The sequence below is a fragment of the Entelurus aequoreus genome, linkage group LG22 (assembly GCF_033978785.1).
Source record: "Entelurus aequoreus isolate RoL-2023_Sb linkage group LG22, RoL_Eaeq_v1.1, whole genome shotgun sequence".
NCBI classification, from domain to species: domain Eukaryota; kingdom Metazoa; phylum Chordata; class Actinopteri; order Syngnathiformes; family Syngnathidae; genus Entelurus; species Entelurus aequoreus.
The window spans coordinates 44026419-44043276 of NC_084752.1; the positions used below are offsets into that span (position 1 = coordinate 44026419).

General features: G+C 40.3%; 1 protein-coding gene across 2 annotated transcripts in view; it reads right to left on the minus strand.

Annotated features, from left to right (window-relative positions):
* Positions 1-16858, minus strand: part of LOC133639798 (glutamyl-tRNA(Gln) amidotransferase subunit B, mitochondrial-like) — a 71282-nt gene that overhangs the window by 44898 nt on the left and 9526 nt on the right. For both annotated transcript variants that reach the window (XR_009823859.1, XM_062033410.1), the window contains exons 4-7: positions 9741-9939; positions 9503-9625; positions 4961-5074; positions 71-155 (exon numbers count right to left, since the gene is read on the minus strand). Coding sequence is in view for 1 of the 2 variants with exons in the window: in XM_062033410.1 (XP_061889394.1) it covers positions 71-155; positions 4961-5074; positions 9503-9625; positions 9741-9939 (521 nt within the window). In the remaining variant the exon portion in view is untranslated. The remainder of the gene's footprint in view (positions 1-70; positions 156-4960; positions 5075-9502; positions 9626-9740; positions 9940-16858) is intronic.

The following is a 16858-nucleotide window of genomic DNA, read 5'->3' on the forward strand; positions in this document are numbered from 1 at the left end:
TCATTAGCGTGACGGTTCCACTCAGACGCATGCCGTGGCGCCGTGTTTCCCTCCAGCGTCTCCTCCTTACCCGGATTTGGAGTCGTAAGCGCGGGTCTCGTTCTGCACGCTCTCTCCCCTCCGCAGGACGTCGATCTGTCTATGGATCTCGTAGTCTGGCAAGAAAGCGAAAGTGCTTTTCAGTCCGATGAAGAGCTCGGTGGCGTGAAGCCTAACAGGGAACGAGGGCGGCTGCCAATTGACGGGTCCAACACGCGCCGCCACATTTCAGCCTTGATCAAGCATGGCGGTCTCCATGGCTTGTAAGCGGCGTCTCAAAGTGTTGGTAAATGATTCACCGTGCAGCTCCACAGTGTGTGCATGCAAAATGGAGATGAGTCACTTTTCTATGGTGACCAAATGTGTCCATCTCCAAAGTGCTCATTCATGCAGAGATGAGTTGCTGTTCTTGAATAATGTATAATGTTGGAAGCAGATCAGAATCATATCCATATTTAAGTGTTACTTCTTTCTAAACTCCTATAGTCATATAAAGAATAGCTAGTATTCTTCCTTCTTTTGAGTCTCATAGTAAGGTGTCGGCCTTCTAGATTGGAATGTGTCAGAGTAGAGATAACTCGGAGTAGTCTAAACAACGGGAGTGGGGGCGATGGACAGAGGGAGGATCACGGGACTTACGTGGGTTTGGGAGAGACCAATCTGGAACGGGCGAGGGAACGCTGGTGTACTAGATTGGTCTCACGTTTGTCCTCTAAGCTTGGAGAATGAACCACAAAATACCAACTTCTGCCTGGTGATTGAATATAAACATCAGCTTATTGCCATAAAAAGAATCTGGGAGAGACTAGCAATTTGAATTCCCCATTGGAGGAATGCTGGTCAACGCAACAATAACAATGAGCATGGGCACACAATTTGAAAACAGGCCAATTTTTTTTTTTTTTTTAAAACTCTGTCCTATCCAGCCACTCAGGAAAATCTTGTTGTTTATGTCAATGTCCATATATGCTGTTAGGGGTGTAACGGTACACAAAAATGTTGGTTCGGTACGTACCTCGGTTTAGAGGTCACGGTTCGGTTCATTTTCGGTACAGTAAGAAAACAACAAAATATACATTCTTGGGTTATTTATTTACCAAATTTGCAAAATCTTCCACCAAAAATATTTTTCTAAGTGGAATATTTGATGTGAAGTAATGGGAACCTTGGATAGGTCAATAATTCATAATAACATTGATTTTGATTCAATATTATGTTTTGAGCAATGACAGTTTGAAAGAAAAAAAACAGCTTTGTTTTATTAGTCAACATTGCAACTTTTTCTAAATTACATTTAAGCTTTTCTATTTCACTTTTGTTATGTTTTTGTTTATTTTAATAGTATTTTTAGAATGTGCCGTGGGCCTTTAAAACATTAGCTGTGGGCCGCAAATGGCCTCCGGGGCACACTTTTGACACCCCTGCTATAGCAAAAGAGGACATGTCCGGTGAAAAGAGGACGTATGGTCAGTCTATCCTAGCCTGTCGTGTGTTGTGCCGCGGTGTGCATTGTTTACACAACGTGCGTTACGCTACTTTATATGTCCGTGTGGAAACTCGTTCGGTACACCTGCGAACCGAACCGGAACCCTCGTACCGAAACGGTTCAATACAAATACACGTACCGTTACACTCATATATGCTGTACAGGTTTACTTTAGCAAAGAGAAGTGTGAGGTATTTCTCTTGTTGCCTTATTTGTAATTGGCTTTATTATATGTTTGAAAAAATAGCTTTGAGAAAAATACACCCCAAAAGTTTCTCAAACATGAAGTGATAAAATGTTCGACCATGTAATGGATTATTTCTATTTTCGACCCTGAATTCTGAAGCTTTTTGGAGTGTGTACACCAGGGGTGGCCACACTTTTTCTGCAGGCGAGCTACTTTTCATTGGACCAAGTGGAGGGGATCTACCTCATTCATATATATCATTTATATTGATTTATTCATGAAAGAGAGGTGAACATGTGAAAGGTGTTTCATGATAATACAAGCATGTTTAACATTCCTTTCTTTCATGAAGACAAGAATATAAGTTGGTATGATTGTGATGACTTGCATTGATTGGAATCAGACAGTTAGTGATGATAACCTCCACATTTTACAATGGAGGAGAAAAAAAGTCCTCCTTTCTGTCCAATACTTAACACTGTTTAAAAAAGAAGTAGGAGGAAAGGAAAGAGAGTGATGGGGGAGAGGTGTATGGTCAGAGAGTGTTTGGGCCTGTGTGTGTGTGTGTGTGTGTGTGTGTGTGTGTGTGTGTGTGTGTGTGTGTGTGTGTGTGTGTGTGTGTGTCTGTGTGTTTTGTCTCGTCTTGTCTTGTCTCATACTAACAGCAGTACTATTGTATTGTTAGTGTACAGGAGTTTTTCTTGTGTTTGTTTGTATGGTATTGTTCTTGTATTATATTGTTTATGTTAAATGTGGAATGAGTTGAGAGGGGTTGGGATATTATAAGCATCTGCTTCATCCAATCCCTTTTCAAGCCTTGCACTAATGTCTCTGCCAAGATGTAAAAAAAAAAAAGTGTTGTTGTACTGTGCAGGCTTTAAATAAATGCTTCAATTCAATTCAATACCCCATGAAACTGCTTTCTTTTTGGCATCTTACCGTATTTTTCGGATTATAAATCGCTCCGGAGTATACGTCGCACCGGTCGAAAATGCATAATAAAGAAGGAAAAAACATGTATAAGTCGCACTGGAGTATAAGTCGCATTTTTTGGGGAAATGTATTTGATAAAAGCCAACAGCAAGAATAGACATTTGAAAAGCAATTTCAAATGTCTAAAGAATAGTGAACAACAGGCTGAATAAGTGTACGTTATATGAGGCATAAATAACCAACTGGTATGTTAACGTAACATATTATGGTAAGAGTCATTCAAATAACTATAACATATAGAACATGCTATACGTTTACCAAACAATCTGTCACTCCTAATCGCTAAATCCCATGAAATCTTCTTCCTCTGTGTCGCTTCTAAACAACTCTGCCAACTCCAAAGGTAGACAATGCACCGCTTCCTCTTGCCGTTTTCTGCTGCATATTTCACTTGTAACCTGCAGTGTATGATTTCCTTTTCGGTGTCATTTTTGTTCAGCCCTTCTCACTTTTTATAAGTTACCGCCAATGTTGAAATGATCCATTTTCATAGCTACAGAAGTAGTAGCAGGTAGCATCTTTTTTTTCACAATGCACGTCTGCCATGACCCACAATGCACTTCTGCCATGACCCGCCCCCGTCAAATTTTTATTGGTTGACGTGTGAGTGAGGATTGCTGATATACGCCTAGTCCAGGGGTCGGCAACCCAAAATGTTGAAAGAGCCATATTGGACCAAAAATACAAAAACAAATCTGTCTGGAGCCGCAAAAAATTAAAAGCCATATTACATGTGCCATGAGATATAAATTGAATTAAGAGGACTTAAAGGACACTAAATGAGCTCAAATATAGCTACAAGTGAGGCATAATGATGCAATATGTACATATCGCTAGCCTAAATAGCATGTTAGCATCGATTAGCTTGCAGTAATGCAGTGACCAAATATGTCTGATTAGCACTCCACACAAGTCAATAACATCAACAAAACTCACCTTTGTGTGAGTTGCACAACGTTAAAAGTGTGGTGGACAAAATGAGACAGAAAAAAGTGGCATAAAACACGTCCTAGAAAGTCGGAGAAAGTTATACATGTAAACAAACTATACGGTGAGTTCAAGGACCGCCAAAATTAGTAGGACAAAACGGAGCTCGCCAAATACTCGAATCAGTGAAGCATGTTTAATATAAGCAGTGTGATTTATAACAATTAGGGAGGTTTGTGTCATGTTTGTCCTCCTACAGAAACCATACTAAACAAAAAAATAGATTTTTTTCCCCTCATCTTTTTCCATTCTTCATACATTTTTGAAAAATCTCCAGAGAGCCACTAGGGCGGCGCTAAAGAGCCGCATGCGGCTCTAGAGCCGCGGGTTGCCGACCCCCGGCCTAGTCTCTTACGTGACTTAGATAAATAATATTATTTGATATTTTACGGTAAAGTGTTAATAATTTCACACATAAGTCGCTCCAGAGTATAAGTCGCACCCCCGTCCAAACTATGAAAAAAACTGTGACTTATAGTCCGAAAAATACGGTATTTGTCCAGCTTCCATACTCCTTTTTATACACTTTACAAAAAATACATTGGCGACAAACTCCGTAGCTTGCTAGCTTGTGCACGAAGACTCTTATTTTGTTAGCGCAGGCAGGATGACTCAGGGCTTTTATTGTGAAGACAGGAACTGCGCAGTCGGTCTTTAAAGTTTTGACGGCAGGCACGAGAGTCTGTTGAAATAAAAAAAGTTTCTCGCCTTCCTGTCGGTCGTTTTTTCTTAATAATGACCTGGCAGCAGCCAGCGTCATCTCACAAGACCCTCGGGTGCCGTGAATGTCAATCAAGTGACCAAAGTCACGTCTTGGTGAAGATTGATGATCGCTCATTTTTAGGTCTATTTTTTTTAATGCCTGGTTGGCGATGGACTGACACACCCTCCACCATCCATCGATAGTTCGCCATCCACGTAATGGGCACCCCTGGAGTACAATCTTTTAAAAAGTATCAGTGATTTTAAGCTAAATAAAGAAAATATATTGAGGATAGTAGAAATAGAAAAGTATCAAAAGGTAGGGTTGGTTGAACATAGCAATATTATTAAGTGTTGCAATTAACAACAGTGCAACTTCTTGCACGAATGCACATGACAATTAATACAAATTTTTAAAAAAAATTACCTTTTGACGTACTTATTTAAAATGCTTTATGTTGGCGAGTGCAAAGAGTTTGACCCTGGAACAGATGAATTCTTACCATGCCTCACGCGAGAACATTCTTCGAGAACAGATGGCATCAGGTCAGAAACTACGTGCTCACCGATGGCTTTGGACAGGAATCGAACGCTGTTGATGTTCTTCACTTCAGTCCTGACACCGAGAGGCTCGCCTGGTCTGTGAACCGACACGTTGGCGTCCACCCTCAGCTGGCCCTCTGCGGAGAGAAGACCACTCCTTAAATACACGGTGGACCCCCAGGACTACTGTATGCATTCTAGTGGTTATTCCTATTACTCAAAAGTGTCCACTTAAATCGACATACACTACCGTTCAAAAGTTTGGGGTCACGTTGAAATGTCCTTATTTTTGAAGGAAAAGCACTTGAAACTAGTCTTAACTTTAAAAAAATACACTCTATACATTGCTAATGTGGTAAATGACTATTCTAGCTACAAAATGTCTGCTTTTTGGTGCAATATCTACATAGGTGTATAGAGGCCCATTTCCAGCAACTATCACTCCAGTGTTCTAATGGTACAATGTGTTTGCTCATTGGCTCAGAAGGCTAATTGATGATTAGAAAACACTTGTGCAATCATGTTCACACATCTGAAAACAGTTTAGATCGTTACAGAAGCTACAAAACTGACCTTCCTTTGAGCAGATTGAGTTTCTGGAGCATCACATTTGTGGGGTCAATTAAACGCTCAAAATGGCCAGAAAAAGAGAACTTTCATCTGAAACTCGACAGTCTATTCTTGTTCTTAGAAATGAAGGCTATTCCACTAAATTGTTTGGGTGACCCCAAACTTTTGAACGGTAGTGTACATAGGCGACTGCTTTTGTCGAGACAAAATGTGAGCGCCAAAGGAGTCATTTATATGAGAAATGGGCACGTTTGTGTTGACGTATTGTAATTAAGGATGGGTACCGAAATTTTTTTGGCACCGACCGAATCCCGCCGGTCCTACCAGGCATTGAGTCACGTAAAGTCCAACAGTGCCATGTTTAGATGCCTAGGGTTGCGCGTGACGTCGTGCCCATTTTTGCACTTCGGCACTTGGCGATCACTCCAGCAGCACTGAGAGTGAACTCAGCCAGACTACCTCTCGGTAACGTTGCAATTTTCAATGCCAATAAAGTAATTGACTCAAAAAAACGCTCCAACACAAGTTAAATAAGGCTCTATTTTGCGCTAGCTTGATGGTAAGACACATTGACTTTGCTATTGACATGCCACTGATTAGCATTAGCGATGTTACATGCCGATTTCAAGGCCTCCAAATTTGTTCATGAAAACTACAACTAAAATGCACTTTACAATCAAGCAGGTAACAAAGTACGATACTTACAGTCCTGGTCAAAATCAGGTAATACACCAACTATTATTCTTGTCTTCATGAAAGAAGGGAATCCATATGTTAAACATGCTTGTATTATCATTAAACACCTTTAACATTCAAACAAAAACGGCAAAATAAATACATTATATATAAATTATATATATATATATATATATATAAAAATAAATATAAATATATATACAGTCGTGGCCAAAAGTTTACATACACTTGTAAAGAACATAATGTCATGGCTGTCTTGAGTTTCCAATAATTTCTACGACTCTTATTTATTTATGGTAGAGTGATTGGAGCACATACTTGTTGGCATACTTGCCAACCCTCCCGTTTTTAGCGGGAGAATCCCGGTATTCAGTGCCTCCCGACAACCTCCCGGCAGAGATTTTCTCCCGACAAACTCCCGGTATTCAGCCGGAGCTGGAGGCCACGCCCCCTCCAGCTCAATGCGGACCTGAGTTCTCACGTCCGCTTTCCCAGCAGCTTGCCTGCCCAATGACGTCATAACATCTACGGCTTTTAGAGAGTAGAGTGCACAACAAGGAGAGAGAGTTCCTGGTTTCTTATGTGGGTTTATTGTTAGGCAGTTTCATTAACGTCCTCCCAGCGCGGTAACAACACACAACAACAGCAGTCACGTTTAGTCTACCGTAAAGCAGTTCGTCTGCCGTAAACAGCAATGTTGTGACACTCTTAAACAGGACAATACTGCCACCTACTGGATAGCCTGCAGAACACTGAAATCCAAGTATGTCTTTTATTTATATGTATAATAAAATAAAAAATAAAAAATAAAAATATATATAGCTAGAATTCACTGAAAGTCAAGTATTTCATACATATATATATATATATATTATATATGAAATACTTGATTTGGTGAATTCTAGCTGTAAATATACTCTCCTCTTAACCACGCCCTTAGCCACCCCCCCCCCCCCCCCCCCACCTCCCGATATTGGAGGTCTCAAGTTTGGCAAGTATGCTTGTTGGTCACAAAAAACATTCATGAAGTTTGCTTCTTTTATGAATTTATTATGGGTCTACTGAAAATGTAAGCAAATGTGCTGGGTCAAAAGTATACACACAGCAATGTTAATATTTGCTTACATGTCCTTTGGCAAGTTTCACTGCAATAAGGCACTTTTGGTAGCCATCCACAAGATTCTGCTTGAATTTTTGACCACAACATTGGTACAGTTCAGCTAAATATGTTGGTTTTCTGACATGGACTTGTTTCTTCAGCATTGTCCACACGTTTAAGTCAGGACTTTGGGACGACCATTCTAAAAACGTAACTCTAGCCTGATTTAATCCACTCCTTTACCACTTTTGACGTGTGTTTGGGGTCATTGTCATTGTCCAATACCCAACATATTGCTGGGTATTGTGCCCAAACAGCTCAATTTTTGTTTCATCTGACATCACATGGACAAAAATAAGACCTTCTGGAGGAAAGTTCTGTGCTCAGATTAAACAAAAATTGAGCTGTTTGGCCACAATATGATTGGAGGAGAAAAGGTGAGGCCTTTAATCCCAGGAACACCATTCGCCATTGACCGCGAGCTCGCGATGGACGTAATGGGCACCCCTGCCATGGACAAGTCACCACCTCATGGCAGGGCCAACACAGATAGATAACATTCACACACTAGGGCCAATGTAGTGTTGCCAATCCATCCATTTTCTACCGCTTTTCCCTTTTGGGGTTTTTTTAGGGCAGGAGCCTATCTCAGCTGCATTTGGGCGGAAGGCGGGGTGCACCCTGGACAAGTCGCCACCTCATCGCAGGGCCAACACAGATAGACAGACAACATTCACACACTAGGGACCATTTAGTGTTGCCAATCAACCTATCCCCAGGTGCATGTCTTTGGAGGTGGGAGGGGCCTATCCCCAGGTGCATGTCTTTGGAGGTGGGAGGGGTCTATCCCCAGGTGCATGTCTTTGGAGGTGGGAGGAAGCCGGAGTACCCGGAGGGAACCCACGCAGTCACGGGGAGGACATGCAAACTCCACACAGATGGATCCCGAGCCCGGGATTGAACTCAGGACTACTCAGGACATTCGTATTGTGCCAATCAACCTATCATAGTTATTATTCCAAATAACACATCCAAAGAATCGGTTTGAATCAAAAATTCTGAATTGAATCGTCACCACAGGAATCGGATCGAATCGTTAGGTGGCCAAAGATTCACCCCCCTACTCCTGTATCAGGACTGTGGTGTAGGGATGTCCCGATCCGATATTTGGATCTGATCGGCCGCCGATATTTGCCAAAAAATGCGTATCGGCAGGCCATGGGAAAATGCCGATCCAGATCCAGTTTTAAAAAAAACATCTGGTCCGTGTTTTCCAACGCACCGATTTAAATAATACATTCCACTTTTCTGCTGCTCCCTAATTTCCGTTCCGCATTTTCCAGCACACCTACAACACATACACAGGTCTGTGTCCTAACCGTTAAGACGGCCATGTGAATTAAAAGTTACCGGTAAAAATGTCAGCTGTCTCTGTGCGATATAGAAAATGACTATATGGTGATATTGGAGTATACGTTCTCACACAGTTGCTTTTAGCTGCTGGCATTACACTACAGGCTCTTCTCACTCTTTCTTGTCTCTCCTTCTCACAGACAGACAAGCGCACCTTCTTACATACGTCACATACTGTCACGTCATATGTCACATACTTATACACCCTCTCCCAGCAGAGAGGTAGCAGCATGGCTAACGGAGCCGTGCGAGTGGTAACAAATTAAGGAAGAATTAACTCCCCCAAAAAACAGCAGGGGGTCCACCATCTGGCGGTGGTTTGGCTTCAAGTGGGAATATGTCGAACAGACAACCGTAATTTGTCAAGTGTGGGGCAAAAGCGTTGCTATAAAAAGTAGCATTACTGCTAATATGTAGCATCATTTGAAAAGTCCCCTGCTAGAAAATGAAGAGTGCTTGAAACTCCGCACGTCAACATCTCCATTGTGTATTATTCAAACTCACCTAATTCAGCTGGCTAGTTGTTATCAAGAGTACTAAAACCCTTTTCAACATGAATCTGACAACTAAGTAGGCTAAATAACTTTAAACTTTAATACATGCGCGGATAAGGCCAGTATTGGCCAGTATCGGAAGTGCAAAAACAACATCGTATCGGATCGGAAGTGCAAAAACCTGGATCGGGACATCCCTACTGTGGTGCCTCCAGATATATTTTATCGTGTTTCATGGCGGTGTAACTGAGACTTGGTACAAACAATTGAGTAGATTAAGCGAGCACCATTACCAGACATGTTGGCCTGACAGGTGCCGAGGGCTTGCAGGATGAGTTGAAGCTCCCTGACGGCCGCCGCTGCCTCCTCGCCACACTTCATGTCAGGCTCCATCACCAGCTCCATCAGTCCCACACCTGGCAGGGCACAGACATGCCAGATGCAGGCCTGGTTTATGATGACCAATAGTCCAATACAACAAACTAGTTTATTTCCTTCTATCTCTCTCTTTTTTTTTTTTTAAACTCTTACCAGCTCTGTTGAGGTCTATGAGCGTCTGTCCGCGGACGTCGTCGTGGAGACTCTTGCCGCTGTCCTGCTCCAGCTGAATCTGCTTGACGCGGACGTTTCTCCTCAGCACCTGGTTCTTTTTTTTACCGCCCATGAGGCTGTAGGTCAGCATGCCGTCCACCGCGATGGGCCGCCGCTGCTGCGTGATCTGGTATCCTGCCTGGGGTGACAAAGAACAAAATATGGACCTGAAGGGAGAGCCGCGAGTACAGGGGTGTTCCAATTTTTACACAACCAGAAAATTCAAAGAATGCGCGAGCCATTTTCAGTTTGATAAGAAGGCTAAAACTAGGGGTGTAACGGTACGTGTATTTGTATTGAACCGTCTCGGTACGGGGGTTTCGGTTCGGTGCAGTGCTTAACATCAACAAGAGTGCGCACGTAACCAACAGAATCCTCTACAAGGGAATACCAAGGGTGAGCGAGAAGATTGCTGTAAGGAGAATTGTCAGAAAAATTGTATTTAAATTATCAAAAAACTTTCCGTTCTGAGTTTCCAATGAACAGACAAGAAGCTGTCTTTGTTGCACCAAGCCAAACGCTTGGAAGAGGAATGAGACGGGAGGGGTCATCCATTGTCCTCGAAAACCTGCTCAAGCTGCATCCAGGACGAGCCCAAGCCAGAGGGATCTTCTTCTTTTGTCTTCAATGTGACCGAAAACAAGGACTGTTTACATACTCCCCATTCCTGTTGTGACAGGTGTTGTTGCGTAAACATTGAACATCTAAATAAAAGAGGAGACGAAAACCTTCTTCGTCAGAGCGTGGGTGACACTGTAGAGGTTACAGTGTCGACACGTTATCTCCTCAATTGAGTCCAAATTTAATTTTGTCTCTGTTTGATTCCTTGCCTTTTTGTCTTGTTTAATAGATGTCATCAGTGTTTGAACCTGACAAGAGTGAGACTAGCAGGACACTGCCAAAGGCATCAGGAGCTGCCAGCCAGCAAATTGGTGCTGTGGGAACCAACACATGGGCATCGGTCAAGAGGACGTCCCACACTAACATACGTGGACATACTCAAGAAGGATGCAGGAGCTCAAAGTACCAAGGAACTGGCCAAATGTATGGAGAATCGGGATGACTGGAAGCAACGATGGAAGGCTCGTCTGAGGACGACCTAGAGAGAGCGGAGGTGTACCGAACGAGTTTCCACACGGACATATTAAGTAGCGTAACGCACGTTGTGTAAACAATGCACACCGAGGCACAACACACGGCATGCTAGCAGCTAACGGGCTACGATAGACTGACCATTACGTCCTCTTTTCACCGGACATGCCCTCTTTCGTCAGGGCGGAGTTTCTTAAATGCCTCAAATGTCCGGCATTTTGAGTTAGGGTTGCGTGTATTTTCAATGTACGTTCAGGGTTAAGAAGGGGTTAAAAACAAAACAAATTGTGTGTGCAGCAGCATTGGTGAGGGAGGGGCAGAGACAGAGAGAGAGAGAGAGAGAGTTATGATAAACGCGCATGCGTCGCCAGGCTCTGCTTTTTATCCATAGATTTATCACATTTAATTTTTTATTATGTATAGCAGGGGTGTCAAAAGTGTGCCCCGGAGGCCATTTGCGGCCCACAGCTAATGTTTTAAAGGCCCACGGCACAGTCTAAAAATACTATTAAAATAAACAAAAACATAACAAAAGTGAAATAAAAAAGCTTAAAGGTTAAATGTAATTTAGAAAAAGTTGCAATGTTGACTAATAAAACAAAGCTATTTTTTTTTCTTTCAAACTGTCATTGCTCAAAACATAATATTGAATCAAAATCAATGTTATTATGAATTATTGACCTATCCAAAGTTCCGATTACTTCACATCAAATATTTCACGAAGAAAAATATTTTTGGTGGAAGATTTTGCAAATTTGGTAAATAAATAACCCAAAAATGTATATTTTGTTGTTTTCTTACTGTACCGAAAATGAACCGAACCGTGACCGCTAAACCGAGGTACGTACCGAACTGAAATTTTTGTGTACCGTTACACCCCTAGCTAAAACCAATCCAATGTACTATATTATAAACACGACACCTTTTTGTTTTAACCCCATTCAGATTCAGGCTCCAGCGACCCCAAAAGGGACAAGCGGTAGAAAATGGATGGATGGATATTGTGTTTCTTCTTTTATAATTGTATGTTTAGAATGCGCCACAGTCCAATGGAAAAAGACCTGTGGGCCGCAAGTAACATCTAGGGTGCACTTTGGACATCACTAAAAAAAGTTAGGTTGTGACAACTTGAACTTGAACAATTGTTTAAGTTGACCAAAAATAGACCCCCCCCCCCCCCCCCCAAATAATTTGCAACAAAACATATTGAGTCAGACCTCATATTAAAGCCCTTGATAAGGGTGTTCCTGTTATGACAATATTGTATTAATAATCCTAATGATATGATGCAATTATGTAAAAAAAAAACATGTTTTTTTTTATAACAGTGAATATTAATCATAGAATTTAAAAACATTCGCAAGAAACCACAATACACAGGATACAATTACCGTAATTTCCGGACTATAAGCCGCTACTTTTCCCCCTCGTTCTGGTCCCTGCGGCTTATACAAGGGTGCGGCTTATATACGACCTGTTCTTCTCCGACACCGACGAAGAGGATTTCGGTGGTTTTAGTACACAGGAGGAAGACGATGACACAATGATTAAAGACTGAATTTTCATATACCGGTAGGCTGGTTATTTTGATAACGTACAGGCGAGCACTTTGTATTACTTTGCACCGTTGTATTATTTGTACTCTGCATGAATGCTGTTCGCCATGTCAAAGATGTGAAAGTTTGATTGAATGATTGAAAGATTTATTGTTGATAAATGGGACGCTTTGCGTTCCCAAACAGTCATCTCTGTCCCGACAATCCCCTCCGTGGTAGCAGGAACCCCTATATACTACGCTAATTACACATCAAAACCCTGCGGCTTATAGTCGGGTGCGGCTTATATATGGAGCAATCTGTATTTTCCCCTAAATTTAGCTGGTGCGGCTTATAGTCAGGTGCGGCTTATAGTCCGGAAATTACGGTAAACTATTTTAACCAGTCAAAGTCTGTGATCAAATGGTAGAATTTTAGTGATAATTTTAAACCTGCATTAAAGGGTTCCGCCTTTAGGGGGCAGTAAAATTCAACTGAGAACGGCATTAGTGACTTGTCAATTTTCATTTTCCCCACTAAAAAATGAATAACTACTTTCTGTACAGCGCTCCATCATACGCTGGGGGACAATCTAACTTGCCACCTTTTAAAAAAAACTCTTAAAAGGTAGTCATTAATAACAAAAACAAACATAAAATGGTAAGCAATAACTTGGGAGGCAGACTGCATTATTACTTCATCAAAATGCAGCATGAGCGTTGAACACTTTCAAGGTTTTTATGTTTTTTCTTCCACAAAAGCACAAGAATAAATATTTAATCTGCATCCTGCCTTCACCGCTCGTAAGAGTTGCCCGTGTTACTATGGCAACCATATCGCATAACCTCAACATGAATATGCTAGAAAGACAAAAGAGTGACATTGATGGAGTGAAGCTCAGCAGTGGGCTTTGAGTAATAACGTTTGTCTTGTTGGACATTATCGATCAATTTCTGATTGGAGGAATAAATTACCCTTGAACCTGTTTATGTCCGACATATTGTGCGTGAAGTTTGACCTTACGGGGGTATTTCACCGCACGATGACGTATCTGCTCCCTAACGAGCAGAAAAGTCCACATTTAAAGCTTCATTACACACTTTCCACCGCTGACTCATTCCTGAGTGAGTCACTAAACCAGTCAGACGATCTCCGGCCTTCTCCTTCCTCGGCTTTTGCTCCTCTCATTAAAAAAGAAGGATGCCCCAGACTCGTATTTGTTTGGAAACGCAGGAAGATGAGCATTGTTTGCCTTTGCTAACGATAATTGCAGAGCGGCTGGGCTGGTGAAACAGAATGCGTGCTGGACAGCAGCGTGGTCATTAGTATTCATTTATGAGCAGCTGTTTCCAGTAGAACACGCTAATAATGTGCCGTATTGTTTGCCGTTTTGTTTTACATCTTATTAGGCCAGGGTAATTTCTCCTACAGGGCGGACTTTTACAAGTAATGAAGATGACGCAGTAAACATTCGGATTTATCCTAGATGAAAGCATTAAACAAGTCTGTCAGTCATTGGCCGCTTTAAGTATTTCCATCACAATACAGTGGAACATCCACTTACAAACCCCTCTATTTGCCATCTTTTCCATTTACGGGATTTTCGATCGAATCAAATGTGCCTCTGTGTGCAAACCATGTCTCTACGTTTTATTTATTCCTTCATTTTGTGTGCCGCTGGAAGCCTTAGAGCTCTGCCATTTTGGAGAGGCCAGTGTTTCCCACACATTCATTTATTTGTGGCGGCCCGCCACGAAAGAATTACGTCCGCCACAAAAAAATAATAATAATTAAAAATAATCTTCTTTTTTTTTTTGTCCTGTCCAGCTTCTCAGGCAAATGATATAGTTGATGTAGATGCCCATATAGGCTGTTCAGATTTACTTTACAAAAGAGAAGTGTAGGATACTTCTCTTGTTGCCTTATTTGTATTTGACCACTACTGTTTTCTGTTTATTTGTTACTGACTGTGGCAGGACACCTCTGCCTCTGTTGCACTTTATGTTGCTGGTAAATAATATGGTTGTAGTAGTAGGCTAAAGTTAAATTATTTAGTATGCACTAATTAAAGGGGCAGAGCTTTAAGAGACATTTTAGCTTTTATATTTTATAAGATATATTTTTTGTAAGAACCACAATTAATAAATATATTTCAGTGAATAACTCATTGTTCAAATCTGTATATAAATATGTACATAAAGTGTTGTAATTATATTGTAAAATGGATGGATGGATGGACGTTTAAAACAAAACTGTTATTATTAATTAGTAAGTATACATTTTTTTAGCCTTTTTAGAGAAAATCATATCATTGTAGTAAATTATGCAAATTACTCGATGATGTCTGGTGACCACGCCCATAGCCACGCCCCCACCGCCACAGGTGTCTTGGCAGTTTATGGGAAACACTGGAGGCGTAGTCTTTACGCAGTCCATTACTAGGCCCCAACTTTTCCGTGCTTCTTTTCTCACCATTCACCAAGTTTTGTGTATTTTGCTTAATCAATATGGGTCCAAAAAAGCCAACAAACCAGCCTTAAAAAGAAAAAGGGATTCGCTGTGGACTTAGACTTAACCTTTTAGACCTCGGGGCCCAACTGTTCCACTACAGAGGGGCTAATGGAACTCAAATATTAACACTGAACTTGTTATTTTGCTCTTGATTTTAACCGCATTCAATTTATCTAACCTACTAACTATGAGTGCACAAAAGAAATCGACTCACATCTGAATCGTGATTCATATTCATCCTATTTCTTAAAAGCCATCATTGAAAAATATTGAATTATAGAGAAAAACTATGAAAAAAACTGCGACTTATAATCCTAAAAATACAGTATATATATATATATATATATGTATATATTAGGGCTGCAACTAACGATTAATTTGATAATCGATTAATCTGTCGATTATTACTTCGATTAATAATCGAATACAAGAGACAAACTACATTTCTATCCTTTCCAGTATTTTTTTTTTTTAAAAACCGCATAATGGCACCATACTTATTTTGATTATTGTTTCTCAGCTGTTTGTAAATGTTGCAGTTTATAAATAAAGAATTATTTTAATTTAAAAAAATTAAAAATAAAAAAAAAATAAAAATTTAAAGCCTCTGCGCATGCGCATAACATAGATCCAACGAATCGATGACTAAATTAATCAGCAACTATTTTTATAATCGATTTTAATCGATTTAATCGATTAGTTGTTGCAGCCCTAATATATATATATATATATACACACACATACACATATATGTACATACATACACATACAAATACATATGCGTGTGTGTCTATATGCGGTATGGCTCGGTTGGTAGAGCAGCAGCCGTGCCAGCAACTTGAGGGTTCCCGGTTCGATCCCCGCTTCCGCCATCCTAGTCACTGTCGTTGTGTCCTTGGGCAAGACGCTTTACCCACCTGCTCCCAGTGCCACCCACACTGCTTTAAATGTAACTTAGATATTGGGTTTCACTATGTAAAGCGCTTTGAGTCACTAGAGAAAAGCGCTATATAAATATAATTCACTTCACTTGTTATTTTAGTTCTTTTTTAATCTGTCCTCTCCAGCCACTCAGACAAATCATATAGTTGATGCAGATGCTTATATCTGCAATACAGATTTACTTTACAAAAGAGAAGTGTTGCATATTTCTCTTTTTGCCTTATTTGTATTTGGCTTTATTAAATGTTTGGGTAGAATCTCATTTAAAAAAATAAATAAAAATAAACCGTTTGCTGTTCGCAATACAAAAAAGTTTTGGAGCTGAATGTAGTTAAACATAGAACTGGCATCCAATGTCATTAAAAAAATTTTTGATTTTAAATCGAGAAACGTTTTAAATGAAGAATCGATTCTTAGGCCTGGGCTGATAACAAATTTTGCTTGGCGATATATTTACCTACAAATTATTGCCGATAAACGATATTATTGCCATTATTTATGAGACCAAATTAACCATTGGTTTAATGATAATACATACCGGTAATAATAATGCATGCATACCCTTTTAAATGCAATACATTTGTATTTTTCGTGTGTTTTAATGTCATTTAAATAAAACATTTTACATTTCCAAGTTGAATAAAACAAAAAAATATAAATAAAATATACTTTGTCTGTTAGCAAAATTTTGCACTTAAATAAAAATTACAACCAAAAGCTATAAATATCTTAAGGAGGGTATTGGTGGAGGGGGGACGGACTGAAATGGGGGCTCAACCATAACAATGAATAAAATAGCTGAATAAAGTGTTGACAAACAAAAGTAGTACTTCAATATTCAACATGTAGGCAGTGGTAGAGTTGTACATGACTTAACTGACAATCACGTTAGGACATTTTTAAACAAAAGTGCAAAGTAATATTCACCATAGTTTAAACAGATGTATTATTAGATCATATGCAAAACAAATTTAAGTC